The sequence below is a fragment of the Plenodomus lingam genome, assembly GCF_022343315.1.
Source record: "Plenodomus lingam strain CAN1 chromosome Unknown contig_11, whole genome shotgun sequence".
Lineage (NCBI taxonomy): Eukaryota > Fungi > Ascomycota > Dothideomycetes > Pleosporales > Leptosphaeriaceae > Plenodomus > Plenodomus lingam.
Window position 1 is genome coordinate 792,492 of NW_027093929.1, and position 22,729 is coordinate 815,220.

At 51.5% G+C, this 22,729-nt stretch overlaps 7 protein-coding genes across 7 annotated transcripts; 3 read left to right on the plus strand and 4 right to left on the minus strand.

Moving 5' to 3' along the window:
• Nucleotides 1-2,678: 2,678 nt before the first annotated feature.
• On the minus strand, nucleotides 2,679-3,655 carry IAQ61_000683 (uncharacterized protein; the record flags this gene model as incomplete). The annotated part of the gene is made up of 4 exons (XM_066094777.1): nucleotides 2,679-2,799; nucleotides 2,852-2,907; nucleotides 2,966-3,382; nucleotides 3,410-3,655. Coding segments are annotated over 4 exons (840 nt in total), but the record flags the coding sequence as incomplete, so codon positions are not given.
• A 1,314-nt stretch (nucleotides 3,656-4,969) lies between these two features.
• On the plus strand, nucleotides 4,970-5,263 carry IAQ61_000684 (uncharacterized protein; the record flags this gene model as incomplete). The annotated part of the gene is made up of 1 exon (XM_066094778.1): nucleotides 4,970-5,263. One exon carries the CDS (start codon nucleotides 4,970-4,972, stop codon nucleotides 5,261-5,263), a length of 294 nt encoding a protein of 97 aa, XP_065955086.1.
• A 1,193-nt stretch (nucleotides 5,264-6,456) lies between these two features.
• Nucleotides 6,457-6,663, minus strand: IAQ61_000685 (uncharacterized protein; the record flags this gene model as incomplete). Its single annotated transcript, XM_066094779.1, has 1 exon — nucleotides 6,457-6,663. The coding sequence occupies one exon, from the start codon at nucleotides 6,661-6,663 to the stop codon at nucleotides 6,457-6,459; it is 207 nt and encodes a 68-aa protein (XP_065955087.1).
• Nucleotides 6,664-7,392: 729 nt separating this feature from the next.
• Nucleotides 7,393-10,409, plus strand: IAQ61_000686 (uncharacterized protein; the record flags this gene model as incomplete). The annotated part of the gene is made up of 3 exons (XM_066094780.1): nucleotides 7,393-7,893; nucleotides 8,008-8,179; nucleotides 8,302-10,409. The coding sequence occupies exons 1-3, from the start codon at nucleotides 7,552-7,554 to the stop codon at nucleotides 10,407-10,409; spliced, it is 2,622 nt and encodes an 873-aa protein (XP_065955088.1). The 5' UTR covers nucleotides 7,393-7,551.
• A 4,608-nt stretch (nucleotides 10,410-15,017) lies between these two features.
• IAQ61_000687 (uncharacterized protein) lies at nucleotides 15,018-16,633 on the minus strand (the record flags this gene model as incomplete). Its single annotated transcript, XM_003842625.1, has 3 exons — nucleotides 15,018-16,015; nucleotides 16,069-16,358; nucleotides 16,404-16,633. The coding sequence occupies 3 exons, from the start codon at nucleotides 16,631-16,633 to the stop codon at nucleotides 15,018-15,020; spliced, it is 1,518 nt and encodes a 505-aa protein (XP_003842673.1).
• Nucleotides 16,634-17,266: 633 nt separating this feature from the next.
• On the plus strand, nucleotides 17,267-21,061 carry IAQ61_000688 (uncharacterized protein). Its single transcript, XM_066094781.1, has 3 exons — nucleotides 17,267-17,678; nucleotides 17,738-19,845; nucleotides 19,904-21,061. Exons 1-3 carry the CDS (start codon nucleotides 17,327-17,329, stop codon nucleotides 20,657-20,659), a joined length of 3,216 nt encoding a protein of 1,071 aa, XP_065955089.1. The 5' UTR covers nucleotides 17,267-17,326; the 3' UTR covers nucleotides 20,660-21,061.
• A 28-nt stretch (nucleotides 21,062-21,089) lies between these two features.
• IAQ61_000689 (uncharacterized protein) lies at nucleotides 21,090-22,702 on the minus strand (the record flags this gene model as incomplete). Its single annotated transcript, XM_066094782.1, has 3 exons — nucleotides 21,090-21,529; nucleotides 21,667-22,346; nucleotides 22,593-22,702. 3 exons carry the CDS (start codon nucleotides 22,700-22,702, stop codon nucleotides 21,090-21,092), a joined length of 1,230 nt encoding a protein of 409 aa, XP_065955090.1.
• Between the last annotated feature and the right edge of the window lie 27 nt (nucleotides 22,703-22,729).

Consider the following 22,729-nt stretch of genomic DNA (forward strand, 5'->3'; position numbering starts at 1 on the left):
AACCTTATACTATTATAGACTCTCTAATAAAGACTTTAGATTCTACTCTACTAATATAGACTTATAAGAATACACGCGTTAGGAATATAAAGGCTAGACTTAACTATATAACTAAAGCTAAGGCTAAAGGTAATAGTAATAAGAGAAATACTTCTAGAGTATAAGGACTAAAATTATAGCAGTCTCTAATATAAACTAGAGTATCTATTATAGATACCCCTTATATAGATAGTAGTAGTATAGGAGAGCTAAATAATAGTAATAGTAATAATAGTGTCTAGGTTTATAGATAATTATAATATAAGAGGGTCCTAACTATATAAGTTAAATAATATATATATACTATATTAGTATATATAAATAATATAATATAATATTACTATATATCCTATACTATATAAGCTTACTAGATTATACTACCCCTTTACTACTATATATAATATAGTATATATAATAATATATATATATACCTAACTTTAAACTAATATACTACTAAAAAAACCTATAATATATATAGTATAAGCAACTAATTTGCCCTAGAATATTTATAATATAGAGTATAATCTTTAGTAATACTACTATACTATAATATAGGAGTGTTGTTGCAATAGGCGCCTTTATAGAACTTACTAACCTATTATTATAGGATATTTTAGATTATAATTTTATATACTAGGTATACTACCTAGTCTCTTAGTTATTATTATAGCGTACCTAGGTAGTAGTATGCTACACGCCTATACTACCTAGGTATCTACTAGTACTAGTTCCTATATAGTAACCCTACTAAATTATACCTACTATATACCCTCTATCTATACTAAATTTTCCCCCTAGGTTCTATATATCTATCTACTATATAACCTATAATTAGGTATATTATATAAACTATATTTAAATAGACACTAAAGTTAATATATATAATACTAATAATATATAAAGTAAAAAGTAATTTACCTTTATAGAATATATAGTATAGTAAACCCTATTTAGGTTTACTTCTTATACTTAAACTACTTTATAGTCTACTTTAGATAAATATAGCTACTATAAACCAGTTTTGTACTATAGTGTAGCTAAGCATAAAAAAGCACCTCTCTAGTACCCTCTCTATACATAACCCAAGTAACTAATCTATGCGCTAGAACCCTAATTTCTAGTATACTTACTTACAGTTGTACTTGGACCTTTGCTTATTATTTACTATCAAGTATAAGAAATAATAATTGATATTATTTAGGGTAGGGTAAAGTAAAGTAGGGTATAGTCTACCACTCTCTACTAACCCTACAACCCCACCTAATTCACGCTTATCCTTAAACTTACTTGCTGTTAGTATAAACAGTATAATACAACACAATACGGGTTTTGATTATCCATCTGTCCGCCTATCCACCTATCCACCTATCCACCACCCTACAACTTCACAACCTCGCCCTCCACCACAGCTAACCCCTCCCCTCTCCTCCCACCCCAACCATTCTCCTCAACAACCTCAACCACTCCGCACCAGCACCAGCACCAGCACCAGCACCATCACCCTCCCACCCCCAAAAACACCCGCCACCCGCACCGAAGCGCAAAAGCTCAACAAGGTGTGCGTCTAAACTCCCGTCTAGTAAACTCCCGTCTAGAAGAGAGCAAGAAAGACATCAGAGTACAAGAGTCAAGTGTCAAGTGTCAAGTGTCAAGTGTCAAGTGTCTAGTGTCCAGTGTCCAGTAATGACTTCATTGAACGGCGCACATGCACATGCACACACTCATACACATGCACAGGGGCAAAAACACAAGGGGGGAATAAGAGTCAAAGAAGAGTCATCTACAATGGTAGCTAGAGCCATGAAGAAGAATCCAGATAGTCTCATAAACCAGGGAAATTTCTAATTCGCGTTGTAGTGAGGGTATATGTCCGTTTCCCTTCATTCATCACAGCGGACAATCGTGCGTGTCAGCTACCTTGAGATGTTGAGTTTACGAGCTCGAACTGGCATCGCTACGTTACCTACCGCCCCCCACCCCTTCTGCGGTAGATGCTGCTTCAAGTCTCACTGTGTCCACGTCGACGCCTTGCCCCTGAGAAGCGATTCGTCATGGACCCCGTGAGCGGAAATTTGACAGCAGACATTTGTTACCTGGAAGGAGTGACGAGACAGGCTGCAAGCGTGTGAAAATGGGCCTCTGAAGGAGGAAAAGTCGGCCTCCCCTTTTGGCCAATGTTACCCGCGCTGCCAGACGGAAAACTCATGTTACCTGTAATCATTGTGGCGTGCCCGGGACGCCCACAAAAAAGGCGAAGCTCTGGCGATTCATTGCATACACGACGACTGTTGTTTACGTGCGGCTGCATTCTTTGATATGGCGCGTACGTGTCTTGTCGTGTTCGTCTCATGTCTAATTGCTAGCAACAAGTCATCGTCCAGTGTCATTGAAGTCGTCAATGGCTTGGAAAGGAATGCTTTGGATGCTCGGCATGGTCACGGGACTACGTACAACGATCGAGACGGATGCGTTGTACTGTGATACCACCGGTTTCGGTCGAATGCGAGGGAGATCCTGCACCTCATTGATGGTCGATCCACTAGAGGCGGCGAACCATGACGTGAGACAGAGCCGTTGACGATGTGTCGCACATCGGTCATTACCGCAAGTGCTCGAGTGTCTTGAATGCAAAATGCATCCTAGGCAGGTCCACGAGCTGGAGCATCCCAGTCGCGTGTTGTGCATTTGTGGCGAATCACACTGTCCTTGCTCGGGCTCTCCGCGTCTCCATCATGGCTTTCATCAAAGTGTGCACGGGTCCTAGTGCAATGCAGGAGCCCGCGTAGGTGCATGATCAGAGAAGCGTTCTTACCCCACAGCGATCTTCCGATGGGTGGTCTCGTCACCCTTGACCAGGTAGCTGGAAAGCTGCCCTTGCTTTTGTCGAGCCTTATTGAGGTCTTGTGTAACATCTGCAAAGAAATACCCAACCACCGGGTCCAGATGGGATAGGTTGCAAGTCAGTCAACCGCCGCAGAGGGTAGTCGGCTTGATCCGAAGATCGTGAGCAAGCTTCGTAGGTTAGCATGCCAAGTGCAAAGTCTGATTCGTAAATGTCCGACGGCTCATCGAAAAAAAAAGTTTGCTTAGCTTTTCCAGCACGGAGATTATTCTCTCGTGGTCCGAGGCACGTTCGGCGACCGCAATGCCTGCTGACAAGGATAAGTTGACAAGTTCCTGTTGTTGCCCTTGATAGCTGCGTGAAGGGCATGGGAATTTCCCAGAACGAGGCGTCATGTAGCGCTCTAGCACCAAAAGCCTTTCCAGGTTGTTTGAAGCCCGGTTGCATGTGCCGGACGATAACACAAGCGGCTGAAGCAGGTGCTTCCCGTCTTAGGCAAGCCTATGTAACCACAGAAGGATACTGTACTTTGTTTGTGGAACCTGGCCGAACAACGAACGGTAACCCGAGCTGGCCGAGGATGGGATTTGATTCAGTAGCACAAGCTGCCCCTTCTTTGAAAGAGGTGCCGCTCGGGGGCTCCGCACAGGATGCACGGTGGTTGAGATTGCATTGGAGGGCAACAAACGTTTGTTCGATAAAGTGATTGCAGCTTGGCGACAACTCTCCCAGCCGGCAGCTTGCAGCTTGCCCCTCCTTGTGTACCACACCGTCTGCTGGACGCGTTTCAAGTAGGATGAGGTCAACCCGGGCCCATGGAAAACTTCCTCGTGGAGCCCTTATCCCGGCTACGAGCACGCCTTCCAGCCACGGTAGAATCGGGAGGGGTCTCTAGAAGGCTAGACCGCGCAGAGTGGAATGGAAATGCGCTTCCCAGGGTCTCTCCACGGGCGCATAGTTGAGGTTGTAAGCTGGGTGTTTTGGCTAGACTCCTCCCGAAGGCTGACAAGTAGGTAGGGACGCGTCGCGTTGCAGTGTGCACGACGAGCCCAATCGGGGATGCACGACAGCTAATCGCCTACTTTGGCCAAGCGCAGGAGGGTGAGAATGTGCAATTAGCAGTGAATTCGTCTCGAATTCGCGTGAGTGGTGTAGTAGCAACGAGAGCCTACGGTACACGTTCTCACCCTGTTGTTTCTGTAGCGCGGCGATTGGATAGTGTAAGACGATTGAGATGGTGAAGTTGGCGAGGAAGCTTGCTTGGGAAAGCTTCCTCGGTACCGCCAAGGCAGATGTTGGTATGCGGTTGCTGGATCTGGCGTGAGCGTCTATAACACTGCACTCACGGACGGTACGGCAGTTGAAGCCTCGAGCCACGAGGATGGCGTAAGAGAGTTTTGACAGGGCTGGGAAGGGTTGAGCACGAGGCACACTGGGAGCCTGTTGACTTGTTCCCAAGGTAGCAGCGACGTTGTGGAATCGGAGTTAATGTTGCTCAAACGAGGCAATTAGGGCCTTGCGTGTGGGGCGCTGGTGGGCTAATTCGCTGCTTATGGTGCGTGGGGCGGCTTACACACAGCCTCACTAAAGCCGCCAATTTTCTGTTTTGGGTTAAAGACAGAAGCGACAAGACTGAGAGATCGGCTTTCTAAGAATACCACACACGACGACCTGACCAGACAGAGCTCACTGGCCAAGTGCCCCAAGTGCCCCCAAGTGCCTCCAAGTGCCCCCAAGTGTTGGAGAGGGGATGGACGTGGTCCGGGGGTGCGCAAGGGAGCGTGGTGGTGTGGTGGTGGTGGTGGTGGTGGTGGTGGCGGTGGAGCGTGTTGGAGGTGACGAGAAGTATTATTGGAAAAGGTAGGGAGAAGGCTACTGTGTAAAAGTTATGGAGGTGTCGTGTGGGTGATGGATGATGAGTGAAGGGTGAGAGGTGATGGAGTTGTACCGTATACAGTATCCATGACTTCAGGTAGATACGGTGTGTACGGTGGGTGCCTGTGTGGAGGAAGCTATTGTACAGTAGGCTAGGCTGTAATGGGCCAAGTCATGTGATGGGGCAAGGAGCGCCTGCCCCGTTTGCCATCCATGGGCAGCAGCGGCAGCAGGAGCAAAGCAAAGACGTCAGGCCACAGCCAAACACGCCCCGTCGGTTTCATCTCCGCGCAACTGTTCCTTCCTGTTCAGCCTCATCTCGCTGCCTGTACAAAATTGGTACAAGCGAAGGAGCAACCCGCACGGCTGCCCGTTTGGCTCCGCTGGCTCCGCTCCTTCCCTTTCCCCGGCGCAGCGGCCTTTAGACGGAGGAAGCGGCGACGCGATGCGAAGGAAGGAGCCGGGACCAACCATGGGCAGCTAGTGGCAAGTGCGTCGTTTCTGTAGCATGTAGTGGTAGTAGTAGCCAGTAGGTAGCAACTGTAGTGTGGAGTGGTAGTGACTACATTGTAATCTCTGCTGTACCTATACGGTACGGTACCTATCGTACTGTTCTGTACCTACCATCAATCACAGCGTCCACTTCATGGCCGTCGAGCACACAAAAGAGCGCCATGGTGGGACAAACTGTTGCTACTCCCTTGGCCCGCCCCTCCAGCACATCCATAGGCAGGTAGGTAGCTACCTAGGTACATCATCATCATCATCATCATCATCATCATCATCATCTAAGCAGTTCGTCGCCGTGCCTTGGGGCCGAAGGAGGGGACAGGCAGCATTGTGATGTGTGTGTCTGGGCCTAGAGAGGATCTGAGAGCAAGAAAGAGAGACTGATAGAAATGGACAGAGAGAGAGAGAGAGAGACGGTGAAAGAGAATACTTACTGTCCGCACTGGGGGCTCATTGTCGTCCGTGGGGTGGGAGAAGGGGGGGGGGGGCACGGCTTTCTGGCGATGTGCAGACGGCGACAGGGATGTGGAATTAAGGTTGGCTGCAAGCCACACCAGAAATAGATGGCCGACGATTCGCTACCTAACGCCAATGTTTGTTCTGCTCCAGAGGCCAGTCCTGAGCCCTCGCTCTGTTGCTCACCTCACTCCAACACACCAGCCTCCCTTTGCGCGAGCCTCGCATCGTGACGGTGCTCAGACCCAGCCATGCTCATCCACCGGTCGTGCATTGGCTGTGCTGCTCGCCCGGCTGCCGTCATCGTGGCCCGTCATCGCCGGCGCAGCCCTGCAGCACATCCTCTTGTCCACCGCGCCCATGGCTCGCCCTGACAGATGTCTGCAAAGAACAAAAAATGCCATCCCACCCAGAAGATATTCACTGCTGATGCTCGCGGCCGTGCTATGCCGCTTCTATATCATCCTTCATGTCTCCGCCGCGCTGCCCACTTGCACACTTTTCTTGCCCCCTCCCCCGCCCGAACGTTTGCCTGAGGCTGTCCCCAAGTGCTCTTCTTCTTTTTTTTTCTCCTTCTCCTCCTCTCCTCCTCCTCCCCTTCTTCTTCCATCATCCATCATCCATCATCCATCACTGCCATCCTGTGCCCTCCTCTCCCCCCTCCTCTCACCTCCCCCTCCTTCCCCCCCCCACTCGCCCACCACGTCTCCCTCGCCTGCCCTCCCCACCTCTTGTCAGTCACCTTCTCCGTTTGCACGCTCGCACAGCTCCCAGTCCCTACTCCACTGTCGACGCCTCACGGATTGTGTTTCGACGCTTTGGCCCTCGCCCTCCGCATCCGCGCCTCTTGCCATTGCAGAGGTCTTAGCTGCCCCACTCCACATCTCAGGTACCGGCCAACTCATCACACGCAGGCATTGCAGCCCCGTTGCTTTTGGCATTGCATTCTGGAGCTGTCTCGTCCGGCACACTGCTCGCAGCCACCGCTGTCTGCCACACTGATCTGACCACTCACACCCAGCCCTGCTTCTCAGCTTACTGCCTAACCAGCACGGCTGCTGCGCCATTCTGGCCCACCAGGCCACCAGGCAGAGCCGCAGTGCACGAGAACCCCCAGCGCTGGCTCGCTCCTGCTCTCTATCCTGGCATACAACCAGCAGAGCTGTCAGGCTTTGTATCACGTCGTGCTCAACGGCCAGTATACTAGCCGTTCGAGGACGTGCCTCACTACTCACTGGCCCACTAGTCTACCAGGTGGACGGGATCGGTAATAACCAAGAGTCATCCGAACCCCCCATAGCCTACGCTGCTTGCCCGTCCTTGCATGTCCACCTATCCATCGCTGTTAACACTGACCAATCCTGCCCTTTCCCGCTCACTTGGGTATCTCTGTTGCCTCGTACCATTACTCTTCTACCTGGCATTAGCTGTCGCCTACCTTCGCCGTCATAGCCCATACCCCCCACCCCTCCCCTCTCATACCTGCACCCTCTCCATTCCCATCTGCACGGCAAGCTTGCCGAGCTCCCTTCACATTGGTCAACTCTGTACAATCTGGATACATGTCTGACGCCTCTTTGTTCTGTAATGTAAGTCAACGCGTCTATCACATCAAAACGCGGCTCGTGCTATGCGACATTGCGTACCAAGTCGCTCATACTCATTTCTAGGACCTGGCATTTGCTCTGAATCACTGCTGTTCACTATCAAAACGACCTTGTCTCTAGCCTCTTTCGTCGATAGGGAGCGGCGGTTGTCTCAACTCTAGCAGACGAAGAGCTGGAATCACTGCGTCCAACACAGACACTCAAAATCCCCCTGATCCCCGTATGAATCGGTCCTCCAAACACCTTGATCGTCTGTCTCTGAGAAGGCCCCTTCTGTTCACTCCACCGGTCACAAGGTCCACATTGTCTTCGAATTTGCCTTCTGCCACGTCTCTGCCTGCAGAGCTCACTTGTCGCAACAATCTACTGCAACAAGGACGCATTGTCTCTCCCCTACTCAAGGGCACATATCTCCCTGGACCCTACCTGCCCCTCAACATTACGAGAGACGGTCGACTGCCGTCGAGACCAAATCCTAGGGTCTCCTTGTCCGTTATATCAGAGCTACAATACCGTCACGCTGGCCTGCACAATAGAGCCGAGCTATCAGGTGCGTTCAGCTCAGTAGGTTGCATAAGTTTCTCAGGGTGTCTTTGGCCACTCAGGCCAGTAGCGTTTGGCTGCTGCCTTGCCTCAGGCCCCACGCAAAGATTTGCCTGCTGATACTATTTGCTCTAGCCCGATAGCTATAGGGAGCCGTTTGCTCTAGGCGCCAACCTTGCCCCTGGAGACTATAACTTCACACAGTGCTACCAGGATTTCTACAACAGGCCGAGGCCTGTTCAAGCTGTGCGGGCTCCCAACTCCTCGTCCATGTCTGGATATAATAAGAACCAGCAATATGTGTATGGTAAGTCTGTTGCGGCTCATCTGACAGTTTGGCCAGACCAGCTGCCCATGATTTGGTCGGATGGGCCCGTTTGGGCCCACGTGCGGAGGCCTGGCAATTTTAACTGACCACCCACCCTGCAGATGCCGAAGCCACAAGGTCGAATCAGGTCCCGAGCTACTCGGGTGTTGCACAGCCTGCATTCGCCTCGCAATACACGGATGCGCCCGCGCGTCTAACCCATGAACCCTCAGGTGCAGAGATGCCCTACATACCCAGCTCAACATACGAGTCACGCGGAACAGGCGACCTCCACCCCGATCCATCATTTATTGATGCAAGAACTCGTCATCCCGTCACTCATGCAGCTACTGATACGGAAATCACCGAACTGGTCTCGCCTACGCAGGGCACCGCTGGATCTTCCGTGTCCCTTCACCTAAGGACGAATTACGATCTCGCAGCCAGTCAAGAAACTTTTATCCTCATGTTTGGCTCCAAGAAGTGCATCGCTGCACTGCAGAAGGTGGACTATGACGACGATTGGTACAACTACGTTCTCAACGTCGAGGTTCCTCCCTTTCCCCTGACCAACTCCTGGAACCCGACCATGATGTTGAAATTTCAAATAGAGGACAAAATGGGCCACCTACGCTCTCAGACCGACGCGGGGAAATTCACCTTCACTGACATGTCGCCGAATCTCGCATATCAGTCATCCCCCGACTTCTCGAAAAAGCGCAAATATTCGAGTGAGTTTGGCGACCATCAGGATTATCAGGATGGTAATACTGCGAAACGCGCGAATGCACTTCGTTATCAGGCCAAACCACGGTCATCATCTGGGGCCTACTCGAGCTCCCAGCTTTCCCCACTGCCAGCTCATTCGTCACTGTCGAACGTGTATGGCGGATATGATCTCTCGAAGCAGGCAAATTACGGATCTCAGCTTTCTCAGAAAGGCCTCTACGCCGTACCCTCGGGTATGAGCCTGTCCCAAGCCGACTACAAACTCCCACAAATGTCACCAAGTCTGCACTCGTATGGCTCTTATAATCCTCATGCTCACCTCGGACGGAGCTCTGGCTCGCTATCAGCAAACACATCTGTATCTTCCGTACTTCCATCGCCGTCTGCGCTTGCAGCGCCAGTCTTGGTGCGAGCTACAACGCTTCCGCAGGCCGGTGGTCCCTCGACGGCGCAGCCATTCAACCCGTACTCCATGTACCAGACAAAGGCGGTCCTGAAGATTGATGGTGATCTCGACAAGATGAGCGAAGATTGGTCTCAAGAAGAGTTGGACGCAAAGCGGCGACTCGTAGAATTCAAAAGGTCGCAGCACGGAAGCACGATAACTACGTCTTTTACTCCAGTCACCCCCGAAGCTCGGGCGGCTCGCAGTATATGCGTCAGCTGCATCTGGTGGGAAGAGAAGGATGAATGTTTCATCACCAGCGTTGACACGATATATCTGCTCGAACAGTTGGTGAATGTGCGGTTCACGGTCGAGGAAAAAAACCGAATACGGCGCAATCTGGAGGGCTTCCGCCCTCTGACAGTTTCAAAGGCGAAACCGGACAGTGAGGATTTCTTCAAGGTCATCATGGGCTTCCCAAACCCGAAACCTCGCAACATCGAGAAGGATGTAAAGGTATTTCCCTGGAAGATTCTGACGCATGCGCTAAAGAAGATCATCAGCAAATATGTAAGTTTGCGTTTGAATACGGCACGGCATGAAACTAATATTCTACAGTCTGCCAGTTACTCCTCCACGGCTGGGATCGGATCTCTTCCCATCGCGTCAACATCGAGCTACCTTCCAAGCGCGCTATCGCAGGGCACACTGGACGCGCATCGGAACACGTCCCCTCAATCGGTGGCGGCATCGACGGTATCGAGTGCATACAATACGAACCTTGCATCATCGAGTTTGTCCCCTCATCTGAAAATGTCAGCAGGCCTCGAAGGATCAGCAGGCCATGGCATGTCGGTGGTCCAGAGGACACCATCAGGACAAGGTATGACTCAGTGGGGACCTCCGACTCCCCATATGCCACAATACCCTACTTCATTATCTCAGGGAGGTCGGGGTTCTTGGGACTATGGTTATCTCAACGCTTCCACAACCGCGGGCGTCTCGGCGGCTACGCACTCGATGCAGATCTCACGACCCGACGTTGGGACCGAGCTGGACCAAATCGCAGCAGACAACACCTATCAGCAATACGGCGAGCGTACGACGAGGGTGTAGAATATGGAATATTCAGGGCGTCTGATCTACTGGATGTCGCGTCCATGGGCGGTGTGGTTCAAGGACTGGCGTCGGGTGATCCACTCAAGGTCCGCATGATCCGAGCGCGCTAACCGGATATGGTGTCGCACCATTCCTCTATACCCTCTTACACCACTCAACATTGCATCTGCCTCACGCAACACGTACACCCACACTTCCATCTACCCTGTTTCATCTTTGCCACTGTATGGGCTTGTGTTCCCATCTACTGGGGCGCTCTATCGGACCACTGCCTTCGGCACAGCAGCATCCTTCACAATCAAACCCCCCCGGGCACGAGGCGTTTGAGAGTCCCTCAGGTTGATTACCCGTTCTGCCCATCATGGCAACATGCATATTCAGGATTGCGCCGCATCTGATGGGGCTTGGTCACATGGTTGCCTGCTGCACACGGGTGCGCGCATCAAACCACGAGCTTCTTCTTGACAGCACGGGTTACGGATGACTTGCAGCCCCGCCGATATCAGGCTACATACCCAGGAGTCAGTCTCTTTTCGGCTGCACACATCCACCATAGCCTACTCTTACTACCCTTTTTTGACTCTGTTGATATTGGTACCCTCACCGGCTTCATCTCTTCCCTTCTCACCCTTTCACACTCTCATCATCATGCGAGGCGGCTTCCGGGGACGGGTGCTTTTTTTTTCTTTTTTTTTGGTTGGAGGCAAATGTTGCTTTTGGGAAAGTTTTGACGACGATCTATTTTTTATCTGTGCGTGCGGAGGGCGCAGATGATAACATCACCTCACTTCACCTCACTGCATTAGAGAGGGACGGGGGATCTCTATGGCGCCTGGCTTGTGTGGGCTGGACTGTTATTACCAATACCGAGTAGTTTGGGGCTTTGCTTGCTTGCTTGCTTGCTACCCATGTAGGGCGCGGGGCGTGTTGTTTGCTTGCGCTTTATTTTATCATCCGTTTCGGGCTAGGGTTTTTTGTGTTCTGAGATTCCCCCGTGCTGTTGCTGTTGTTGTCGTTGTTGTGGGATTTTTTTCCAAATCTTGTTTTCTCCAGCCTTGTTGTATGGTCTGGGGTTGTAGGGAGTAATTCTTTTTCTTGTGCAATACTATGCTATGCAGCGCAGTCTCTGTGCCACGCCCGCTTGGTTCTTGCAATTCTCAATGATATACATAGTCTACCTCAGTGTATAGTACCGTACGCGCAAATGCACCAAAGCACACGTTAACCGCAAACCAGACAATGGAAGACGATGCAGATGCCAAATAACTTACATTTTCCACACCCATGCCCTTCAAGCCTATTGATTCTCGCTGCCGTAGTCGCATGCACGCTTCTTGTATGAGGTTCTTCATCCCTTCCACATACTCTACCCCCTCACTCTAACCTCCTCTATTCCCTAGGTACCCATTTCGGCACAATGCAAAAAAAACACAAACATCCAATAATCAAATCACGTAAACACACCCAGGCAGTGAGCAGATTACCGCAACCTTTGACATGCACGCTTGCTCATCACTCCAAGCCTCGACGCAAACATTTTGCTTCGCCACAATAACAAGGCGCAGTGTTGTAGCTAGCAATAGGGCTAGCAGCGGTTTTGTCTGGAGTGTTGGGGTTAACCTGGTTTGGTTTAGTGTTGGGCTAGTCTGATCTGGGTTAGCAGGAGTTCGGTTGTAGGGTACGGCGTAGTCTACCTAGTCTGGTCTTGTCTTGTCTGGGTAGAACGGGGTCAATTGCGTTGGGTGTTGTGAGTTAGGTGCCCATGTCAGGCATGGTGCTGTTTGTGCTAGTACTTTGGTTATGTCCGCTACATTCAACAATTCAAAATTACTCAACCTGACAAACTGGAAATAAATCCCGCTTGCACTTTTCTTTTCGCCGTCTGGCGGGTAAGGTACGGTATTGGGGGGGGGGGGGGGGCTAATTTAGTGGCCGTGGCGGAGGGCAGGGGTTGCCGTGTCTTGCACGATACAAGATAGGTACTCTTGGCCCAAAGATATAAAGATGAAGGGGTCACGGGGTGGGGGTAAGGGGTATGAGCGCATGGCCGCATGGGTCTGTTGGGCATGGGTTTCACGCTCGTCATACCGCCAGGAACTCAATTGCGCTACCATTTCTGTTCTGTCTTCGGCGACAGTACGGTACCGGGCAGGGCACGAGGGAAAAGAGCACCTGATTGGGGTACCGATACCATAGGGGAGGCAAATTCCACGCATTGACGCCTCCACCATCTCTAATCCACCAGCCCAGTGCTCGTCAGCACCAAACCAGCTTTTCTTTTTCCCCAAAGCCAAAGGGAATTTACATAATTCTACCGTAAGCCAATGCGTTAGGTAATCTGGCCCAGACCATTCGGAGAATTAAGCCTCCTGGGGTTTTGGTGCTGGGGAGGGGGTCCCTTGATGTTGAGGTTTGAGGGATGCAGGGATGGGGGGATCCTTGGATGCGTGATGCGTGAGGGTGGGACTATCCTGGGCGGCTGATGTTGGGGTTTGGGGGGCTGGGGATTGGATGGTGCGGGTTGGAGAATGGTGTTTATTTTCTGTATTTATTCATACGTATCGTACATACTGGGGTTGTTACTGCGGTGGCTACTCGTGCGTGAGCTTGGCGAGGGTGTGAGAGCTGGAATTGGACTTGGTGAGGGTGAGTTTGTGGTGGAACTACCATAATACAATAGCAGTAGGTGCACATAATTGCAAGTACAACTACCCGTACTGCAGCAATAGCACCAGCAAGTCAAGATACATCAGCGCTCGTGCGCTTTCCGCGTGGGGAATGCGGGATTCGGATGTTGGGATGGAGCTTGAGCATAAGCTTAACTTCAACCTCAACCCCAACTTCCCTCTCACCTCGACCCGACCCTAGCCCCAGATCTCAAAAAATAAATGCCCCCCCCAAACCCAAGCCCAAGCTCGTATAACAAATAGCCGTAAATACCCACGTTCCTTGCTCATTGACCTATAGCACCACCGACGCGTTATACTCTATCAGGACAACTAAGGACATTGTACAGCACGTGCAGTGAAAACAGTCCTCGCCCCTGATCCCCTTCCCACGGTCCACCTCATACAGCGCTTACAACCACTGCCGCTCCCGTTCCCGCGATCCGTTCCCGCGGCTTGGCGGATGAGAAAGGTGGAGTCTTACTGTATTTCTAGGTACAATTGTGGAGACGGGGCGTGCGTATCCAGTAGGTCTAGGTGGTGACCGCGAAGTGGTCTGGACTCTGCACCATGGGGTTGCGGATCGGTATGGGTCTTGAGTCTGGGAACGAGGATCGGGTATGGTAGGTATATACAACATTGCTAATATTGTACAACTGCGTATTGGTTTTTGGGTCGGAGTTTGGGGGGCAGGGGTCTGGGATTGAGGTCTGCATCTTGGAGGCTGGGCGTCTGGAGGCTTATTACAGTGGGTATTATTAGTCCAAGGATAGATTTGGATGGTTGGGAAGGGGCTGGAGTCGGGGTTAGCGATGGGTCTGGGGATATGGTCGAGGGTTAGCGATGGGTACAGGGGAGAGGTAGGTCACGGGGCAATGGTTTGCATTGTTGGGGCGCGAGGCGAGGCGGATTGGCATCAGGGAGTAGGGATGTGTCGGTTTGGGTATTGTCTACCTACCTACATACACAGGGGAGTCGGGGTTTGGGGTTTGGGGTTTGGATGTTAGGGGAGTAGGGGTTGTGATTCGGGTGGACGGAGAATTTGTGGTGCAAGCCCAGGCAGGGTTTGTGGGACAAGGGTTATGTTGGGCGCGGTAACGGATCGGTAGGATTCGGTTGGATTGGTCTCTCAGTGGTTGGGCCTGGTAGGCATGGGTAAGGGTAGGATATGACAGGTCACATGGATAGAGAGAGTAATTAGGTGCTGCAAGGCACGTCAGGGGATCTGGATATGCCTACCTAATTAACACTTTTTTTGTCTTATACCCTTTCCGCCAGGGAAAATGCCTGTCGTGGTAAGTCACATTCACACAAATTCGCAGGTTTCGGGATACGCGTGATTTGAAAATATTTTTGTTGAATAGACTTAGATGGCAGTGAAAAGATCGGAGATATCCAAACTCCTTCGTGATCGCCGCCATTGGTGAGTTTGATATCAGGCCTTGAGCTCAAGTCCCCCTTTATGCGGTCCGTTTAGCCCTAGTAAACTATGATTCGTAGTAATGAAATGAAGACTTGCAATCATGCATGCAGAAATGCAGAAATATGTGGATAGGGAAGGTTTGCCAGGCTCGATAGAGTGAGTATCACAGGTAAAGGTGATGTCGCTTGCATCTGTCTCCATGCAGCGACTGGTTCGCACGATGCAAAGTCAAGGCGGCAGTCAGTGATAATGGAGCGGCAAATGATATTGGTGGAAAAACAAAGCAGAAGCCATGTGGAAAACTTAGGACCTTGAAACGGAGATGCTGATGTTGATAGTGCTAGGATGAGAAGGGTAGTTTGGAGGTCATTGAGACTGGATGCCTGATGATACTGGTTTCAGCTGAATGGGGAGATACGAAATGGATAGAATCTCGATGGAGAGGTGATGATATAGATTGGAAAAGATTGAGGCGAAGAAGAGGCAGTGGTGGCTTGTTGTGCTGGCAGCTGGCATTCAAGCTGAATCGGTGCTTGGTCGAGAGACGTTTGAACGGAAATTCAAATATGGTCTGATGATGTTGAAACCATGTCCAGTCTTGGGAATTTTGCAGGTGGTTTCAGGGCTATTAGCTTGCAGCTCGTCAACCTTGCGCTTCATCTTCTGATCAGCCTGCTCGAGCGCTTTTTCGGTGCGCTTCGTCTCGATGCGCGACCTCCAAATCGTGTTGTCCCAATCAAATTGCCAGTCTTCGCTATTCTTGCTTGTGATGACCTTTTTGCCCCGGAATTTGTGTATCTTTCGGCCATCGTACGGCCAGATACTATTAATGGATGACCTGAGGATGAAACCGCCGGCTAACCACTCTTCAGGCTGCCCATGCTTGACGTACTCGGTGTCGGGCAGGTACAGTCCACTGCGGCGATTTTCTGCTATGGAGAACCAGCATTCAGAGCGACATTTTTCAAATTCAGCAAAATTGATGTCGGACCTATCCTTTGAAACTGCATGCTCACGAACCCAACATGGCACCTTTACCGTGACTTCCCTTGTCTTTGGGCTGTTAGCCTGTTCAGTAGACGGCGTCGCTGATGGAGTTGAGGTATCCAGAGAAATTGGTGGATTGGAGGTTTCCAAGGCGTACTCGCCAAAAATTTCATCATCCACATCGTCTAATGTTTCGGTCGCAAAATGCTCCTCTGCAACATCATCCCCATCCTCAGATGAGTCTGATGAGAGAGAGCCTAGATCACTCTCAAGATATGCATCAGTGATATCAGCAGAATCAGCATTAGCGACATCAGCAGACTCTGGATCATCAGCTGATTTGTTCGGCTCAGCATCTGTAGTCAATGCCTTTGTTGTCATATCATCTGTGGAATCACAAGGAACGATCTCCTTAAAATTCAAAAAAGCCGGCACAAGACTCTCAGTAGAGATCTTTACGACCATGAGCCTCCTGCATTGCAACCGGCTGTCGTGGTACAGAAAATGGGCGCGGTTGGCAGCCATGTCTATATTGTAGTATGAGCGAATCATTCTAAAGTAGTCTTACAATTACACTTACTCTCTGCATTAAATGCTGAGATGAAAGAAGTGAATGGGCGCTTTCTCTGCCATTGGCAATGACGAAGGACCCTTTCGCTTGTCACATCGCGCAATATGAGGAAGTCGTTCATGCTTTGAAACGCAACACCCTCTTGAAGGTCAGGGTGATTACTGGGCCAACATGCCTTGGTTTCGAATGGCGTGATGGTTGCCGACTTTTCGTAAGTAGCCCTATAGAAGGCTCCTGGAAGATCTCCATGAAGTTTGTTTTTCGCGGTATTATATGCTTTCAAGTCCTTGGGAAAAGACCTGTCTGGGTTTAGTATTGGAATGCATGATTATGCTTCGACTTACATGAAGGCACAGTCCTCTTTGTAAAATGTCTTCAATTCTAGACTCGTGGCTTTTGAGTTTCTTCTCCCTTTACCCAGTTCCTCTTTTGCTATGGCTGCCTCAGCTTTCAATCTTCTCAACTCGGCTTGAAGCCTTTCGAGTTCTAGCCTTGGGACTGAATTCCTCGTGTCCGAGTCATGTTCGGCTGAGAGAACTGGTGATAGCCGCTTTCCAAGGGAATTGCTGCCCATGATCGATGCAAGAAGAGAATTACTCAATAAATCTCAGAGAAGATATCTGGAAGGAAGTTAATGCAAACAAGATCTGGCTGGTGGCAAATAGGAAAATTGCTAGGCTTGATAAGAGTTAGCCTTGATTATGCAGAAAAATAACGAAGTTGTAGGCCGGTATGAGAGAAAGTGAGATGTTCAAGTGAGATTCCTGCGCTCGTTTCATCTAGATAATCCGTATACTACTATCACGGGTGAGGGAGCTTCAAGGTATGGCACATGATAATGGAAATGGGTGAGCAATGTTAGTCAGGAGTATTTCAATGAAGTAAATGTGGATAGTCAAGGCGGTTGGCCAAATGATAAATCCGTAAGTGTGTAACATGTCGTTCGTCAGCTTTGAGGAAGGTGGAGCTGAGAGGCATAGCAGATACGGGTCTTGCAGTACTCAATCCGATCAAATGTCATATTGAAGCTGAAAGCTGAAAGAGCGATGGAGTGTGGTACGATTGAGGAGGAGAGGGATCCAAGTAAGTGAGCCTGGAGGTCTCCAATGCTGAGACGTCGTACGTTTTGCCAAGCAATGAGCTGATGTGATTGGCCGTCGCAACCGCCTCTCAGCGGGCCGCAGCATCGCACGACTGGGTAACATCCAACAGTGCCCAAACCAGCAATTCCGGCTTGACAAGCTGGACGTGATTGTCGGTCGATACAATGAATCCAGCGATAGAGACGGAGATTCTTAACAAGTACAATCTCTCGACATTGTACCCTGCAGCATGGCCAGACGAGAAGAATGAAGCCGACGAGGACGAGGATGACGACTTTCAGGAGCCCATAGCTGTCCCCAGAGCTGCCCCGCAAAAGGTGCGCCGGTCGCAATCGCGCTTCTCCGTGTTGGAGGATAGATCACGGTTCTCGCGCCAGGTCCCTGGAGCTGAGCGGTCGAAGGATGGTGTGGAGAACCTGGTGCAGAAGGACGAGCAGGACCCGTTGGGCATGTATCCCAGTGTTGTCCAGGTGCTGCGGGCGAAAAACATACCGGTAGAAGATGACATGAAGCTGCGTGAGTTGTCGACACAGTACAATACCTTTGAGGTGACCAACGGCTCATAGAATGCATAGGCAATCGCTTTCTTCTGAGCTCCACCACCTTCTCGCCATCCCTCTTCCTGTCGCAAGTTCACAGCGAAGCGTCCACGGACTCCCTCCTGGCTGGCCTCGATTTCCTCTCTCGCTCGATTGAGAAGAAGTCAGCTTCGCTCAAGGTCCTCGTCGAATCCAACTTTGAGCGCTTCGTGGGCGCAAAAGCGACCATTGACAGGGTCTACAATGAGATGCGGGATCAGGGCAAGGAGGCCGAGACGCCCAAACTTCCCCAGCACACTCGGACTGGTAGTCGATCTAGCTTTGCTGGACGAGAGAGGGGACCTAGTTTCTCACTCTCGGCGGCGGCGGCACAGCCAGCGCCAGTGGAGAAGAAGAAGAAGAAGAATGCGCTGGTCAAGGAGAGTGAATACGGTGTCTCGGGTATCAAAGTTCCGCTTACTGAGGTCGCGGTGAAAGCAGAAGAAGTCTGGGGGCCTGCATTGAACGGACGTGAAAGAGAAGAGACGCTTAAGTCTATACTGGAATCCGTGGAGCAGAATCGAGGATTATTCGAAGTTGCGTCGTCTATGCAAGAAGCCATACGTCAAAGAGACCACGAGGCAATATCTGAAGAATACAAGCGTGCGCGCAAGTACGTTGACGAGGCGCGAAATCTGGTTGAACGAACGCACGGTACGCAGACGCCGCTTTCTGACGCCCATATACATTTGATAATTGTGACGGCGCGCATGTGGTCCGACGTCGAGCGACAGCTTGAGCAATTCAAACGCGACGCCTGGAAGCGACTGGGGTCTACGCACTTTGTCAGTCACCAGACTGGGGGAGAGGAAGTTAAATCAGATCAATATCTCACCATTATCTCGATCATGTTGGAACTTGGTACAGACGAGAACCCTATCTGGCATTGGCTCACATCACGATATGAATACCTCAAATTACGCCTTAGTACTACTTGTGAGCGATCGAGAGTGGAAATTGAGGTTCTTCGAAGACATCTTGCCAATGTGGAGAAGCCAAACTTGCGCATGTTGCAGAAGCATCTCCGCTCTGTACCCACGAGTAGCAACGTTAGTCCCGAACCTTCGAAGCTCGACACGCCCAAGGTTATTGAGTTCTGGGAGCACATACAAGCTTCCTTGACTGCGCTTCTTTCCAACAAAAACGGTCTATTGGCTGAGCTTATAGAGTACTGGGAGATTGCACAGTCCTTCCTATCTGGCCGCGCGCAGCGGAACTTGCCAACTGGATATCAGAATCAATCTTCAGTGCACCATACACTGACCGAAGAGAATCGGATTGAGCTAGAGAGAGGATTGACCGAGCTTATCAGCATCATTCGAGATCACTTGTATTCCTTCTTTTCAGATCCTCCCATCGAAGATGTCTCATTACTATTTTCGCCTCTACCCGTCTCGCCAATCGCAGCAACACCGAGAACACCCCTTAGTGCTGCCTTGAGTCCAATATCAGGTTCACGATTCCGCTTCGATCAAAGTAATCTCCCACCACCATCTCCTAATCGTGGTGAGGCATGGGAGAAGTATGCCTTCTGGCCGCCGCACTCGAATGCTCTCTCAGGATCTCATTTCCTATCAAAAGCTATGGTCCTGGTTGGCACTGCAGCCAACGAATTGGCGTCATTGCGACTACCAGAAACCGGTCTGAGTTCACGATTCGACGAGCTTTTGCGCCTCTTGCTCGGCAACGTGCGCGAGCGCTGTGTCCAAGCTATCTGCGCATCCTGGAACGCCGATGCTGAGAAGATGAAGGTCTTGGAAGACTGGACCCGCAATACTGAGCGCAAAGATACCACAAACCTACCTCAACGTTTCCTCGCGGTGCAAAGTTTCCTACTGAACAATCTACAAAAGACACTCTACGTCGAAGCTGCGACCAAGACTCGCGTGGATGTAGTCGTCCCGCCTAGTAATAAGCTGTTGCAGATGGTGAGGAGCCAATTCGTGACAAGCTTGTACCGTACTTTCACCGGCATGGTGGAATGTGCGGATCAAGGCCGGAAAGCACTAGGAAGTGACTTTGAGGTCAAGGGCGACGATCTCACAATCGATGAATTGGAACTTGAAGAACGCGGAGACTGGGGCCGTGTAGATGCAAACAAACAGGTAAATTCCTATTACACCTCACACTGTCTTTATCTTCCAATGCTAACGATCAAAACAGTCAACCCGTCTTCTCCTCACCCTCTCCAACATGGCTTGCTTCCAATCCTCCATCGCCCCGCAACTCGTCTCCCTCTTCGAGACCCTCTTCTCCGTCCAACTCACCGACGAAACCGCGCGCATCCGCGACGTCCTCTCTCAACTCGATGCCCAGCTTTTCAAATCTTACACCAAACCCCACGCCACACGCATCCACAACACCATCGAAGCCGGCATCTTCAGCCCGACCTGGGCCCCTCCACCCGCACCCAATCAAGGCATCGCAGACCGCGACCCAAGCCCCTATGTCTTCAACGTCCTCCTCGACCTCGTCATCGTCCACACCGAAGCTTCCACAACCTCTGCACCACTCACCCCGCGCATCCTGCGCTCTCTCTTCGACGCTACTACCTCCTCGCTCATTAATACCTTTCGCTCCCCGAATCTACAGCACATCACGCTGCCGCAGCTTATGCAGGCTACCCTTGACGTCGAGTTCATGGCACAGACTCTTGCCGCGTTTACGACGGAGCGCGCGTCGCAAACGCAGACGGATATTTATCAGGTGTTGGATGCGAAGACGAATAATGAGGCGAGGGTGAGATTGCAGGAAGAGCTGGGGGCGTTGAGGGGCGTGTTGAAGAGGGGGAGGGAGGCGACGAGGGTTCAGTTTGGGTGTTTTAGACGCGGGAAGAGGGGGGGACCTGCGGGGCAGGGTGGTGGTGGTGGTGGTGGTGCTGTGGTGGGTGGAGAGGAGGAGAGGGGGAGGACTAGGTAGGGTTGAAGGTGGAAAAGAGATGTATGTGTGGTAATATTTTGGGTTGTATGTATTGTGCAGTTGACTCGTAAAGGGCGTCATTTAAATCATCATCCCTCAACTTTTCTTTCGGGGAGTCGGTCTGTATAAAACAATTGAACGCCGCCACTATCCCGCTCCTCCATGATTAGGAGCTTCATGCTGCTGCTGTCGCTCGGGTTGTGTCACCGTCGCTGTCGCTGTCGCGGTCGCTGTCGCTGTCGTCGACGGAATACTAAAATCATCCCAACTTTCCGACACCAAACCCGTCTCAACCCCCACACCTGCCCGTCCCACACCACGTACCTGTCCCGTCCCAACTCGCGTCCACTCCCACATCCCACGTGATGGCGATCTCTGCACTATCCCCCGCTCACTCCCTCCCTCTCGCCTCGTCCCACCCCCACCCCCTCTAGCACGACTGCCTTGATGCAAGCGAGCCCCGTCTCCGAAGCTTGGGAGGTGCACGTCGCGGACTGGGAGAGACGCCAACGTCTCCAGCATACGCGTCTGGCTCTGCTGCGCCCTTGTCCCCTCTGGCGGCACCAGACGGCGCAGTCTTTCCCTGTGCAGTGCGCGATCCCGCGTCCTGTCCGGGCTGGGCGGTGGAGTCGCAGTGACGGTCGCCTTGGATGTGCCAAGTGTTGAATTTGCCGGGCTTGTTAGGCTTCGGCGGAGGGGCCTTGCGTGTGCTGGGTCGCGTGGGCGAGCTAGGGGAGGAGGAGTTGGGGGAGGTGGTTTTGGGGGATGGGGGTGGGGAGGGTGGGGAGGTGAGTCGGTCGAGTTTGCGGGGGGGTTTGTGATGGCGGAGGTAGGGGTGGGGTTTGGTGGTGGTGATGGTGGTTGGTTCTTCTTTTTGACTGGTTAATTGCGTGTTATTATGCGGTTTGCTAGGAGGGCGGGGAGATGGAAGAGTGGAGGCGTGTCGACGCTCGCGAGACACGAGGGGACATGATCGATGTGGGCGCTAGGAAAGCTGGATCATTCACCTGGCTTGTTTCTGGCCTTGCCATTGCTCATCGAGTAGCAGGTTGGCCCGGTTTCGTGGTCGTGGTATTCGCAGCCGTGGCCTGGGTCTGTGGGGTCGTCGAGTAGGACGCCTCCAGTGCCCCAGCGAATTGCTTTGACTAGGTCTATGGCAAAGTCTGGATTGTTGTCAAGGCATTGGCGATATGTTTCTATATCGCGCTCGGTGCCAGGATCCATGATCTGGCGTGCAGCGATGCGTGCCATGAGGTTTCGAAACGGTGAGCCCTTTGGACTCTTGCGGTAGATTTCGTCGATCTCATCAGGGTCAGGAACCAATTCAGCCTCGTTGAGTCCTTTTCTATATTGGTCCATGGCCACATTCTTCAACGGCGTCAAGTCGAAGCGATCACATAGTAGATACAGCTTGTGGCAGCTGACTGCATAGTCGTACTTTTGATTCGCATCGGCCATGTCGGAGACATCGTCAAGTCGGCCCTGATAGAGCCATTTGACGAGCAATTCAAAGCCTGCAGGATCAAAGTTGGGCAGCTCGAGCCTATCTGCCCTGTCGCCGCCATGCTCACTGGCCCGAAGCTCGTCTTCAAGTCGCTCGGAATGATGGCAGAGCAGATTCCGATGCAGTGACCAGTGGCGCTTGGACTCGCCGACGAAGACGTCGACCATGGAGCCGGAGAGAAGTCTGTCGCGTTGCCATTTAGCTTTTGCGCGCACATGCAGACGATGGGAGTAGAGGCGATGCGTCAGGCCGGGGCGCAACGCGATGCATCGTGAAGCTGACGCGGGCTTCTGCGCAACCATAGAGGCCTGAGGCGCCGCCCCAACAGCCGGTGGCGCACCCTTCAGATACTCGTCCTCCTCTTCAGACGAGGTCTGCGATGCGCCGGTACCTTCATCGCGCTGCTCCAGGAAAGGGTCGTCTACGTACTCAGCAAAGGTTCCGGCTGGCATGTGGCCGATGCTGCCGTTGGCCATTCGTGATCTTCTCGAGTCGTAGGCAAAGTCACGATGATAGACGATGCGCTCGTGCCATCCCATGCAGTGCGGCGGTGGCGGTCATAGGGG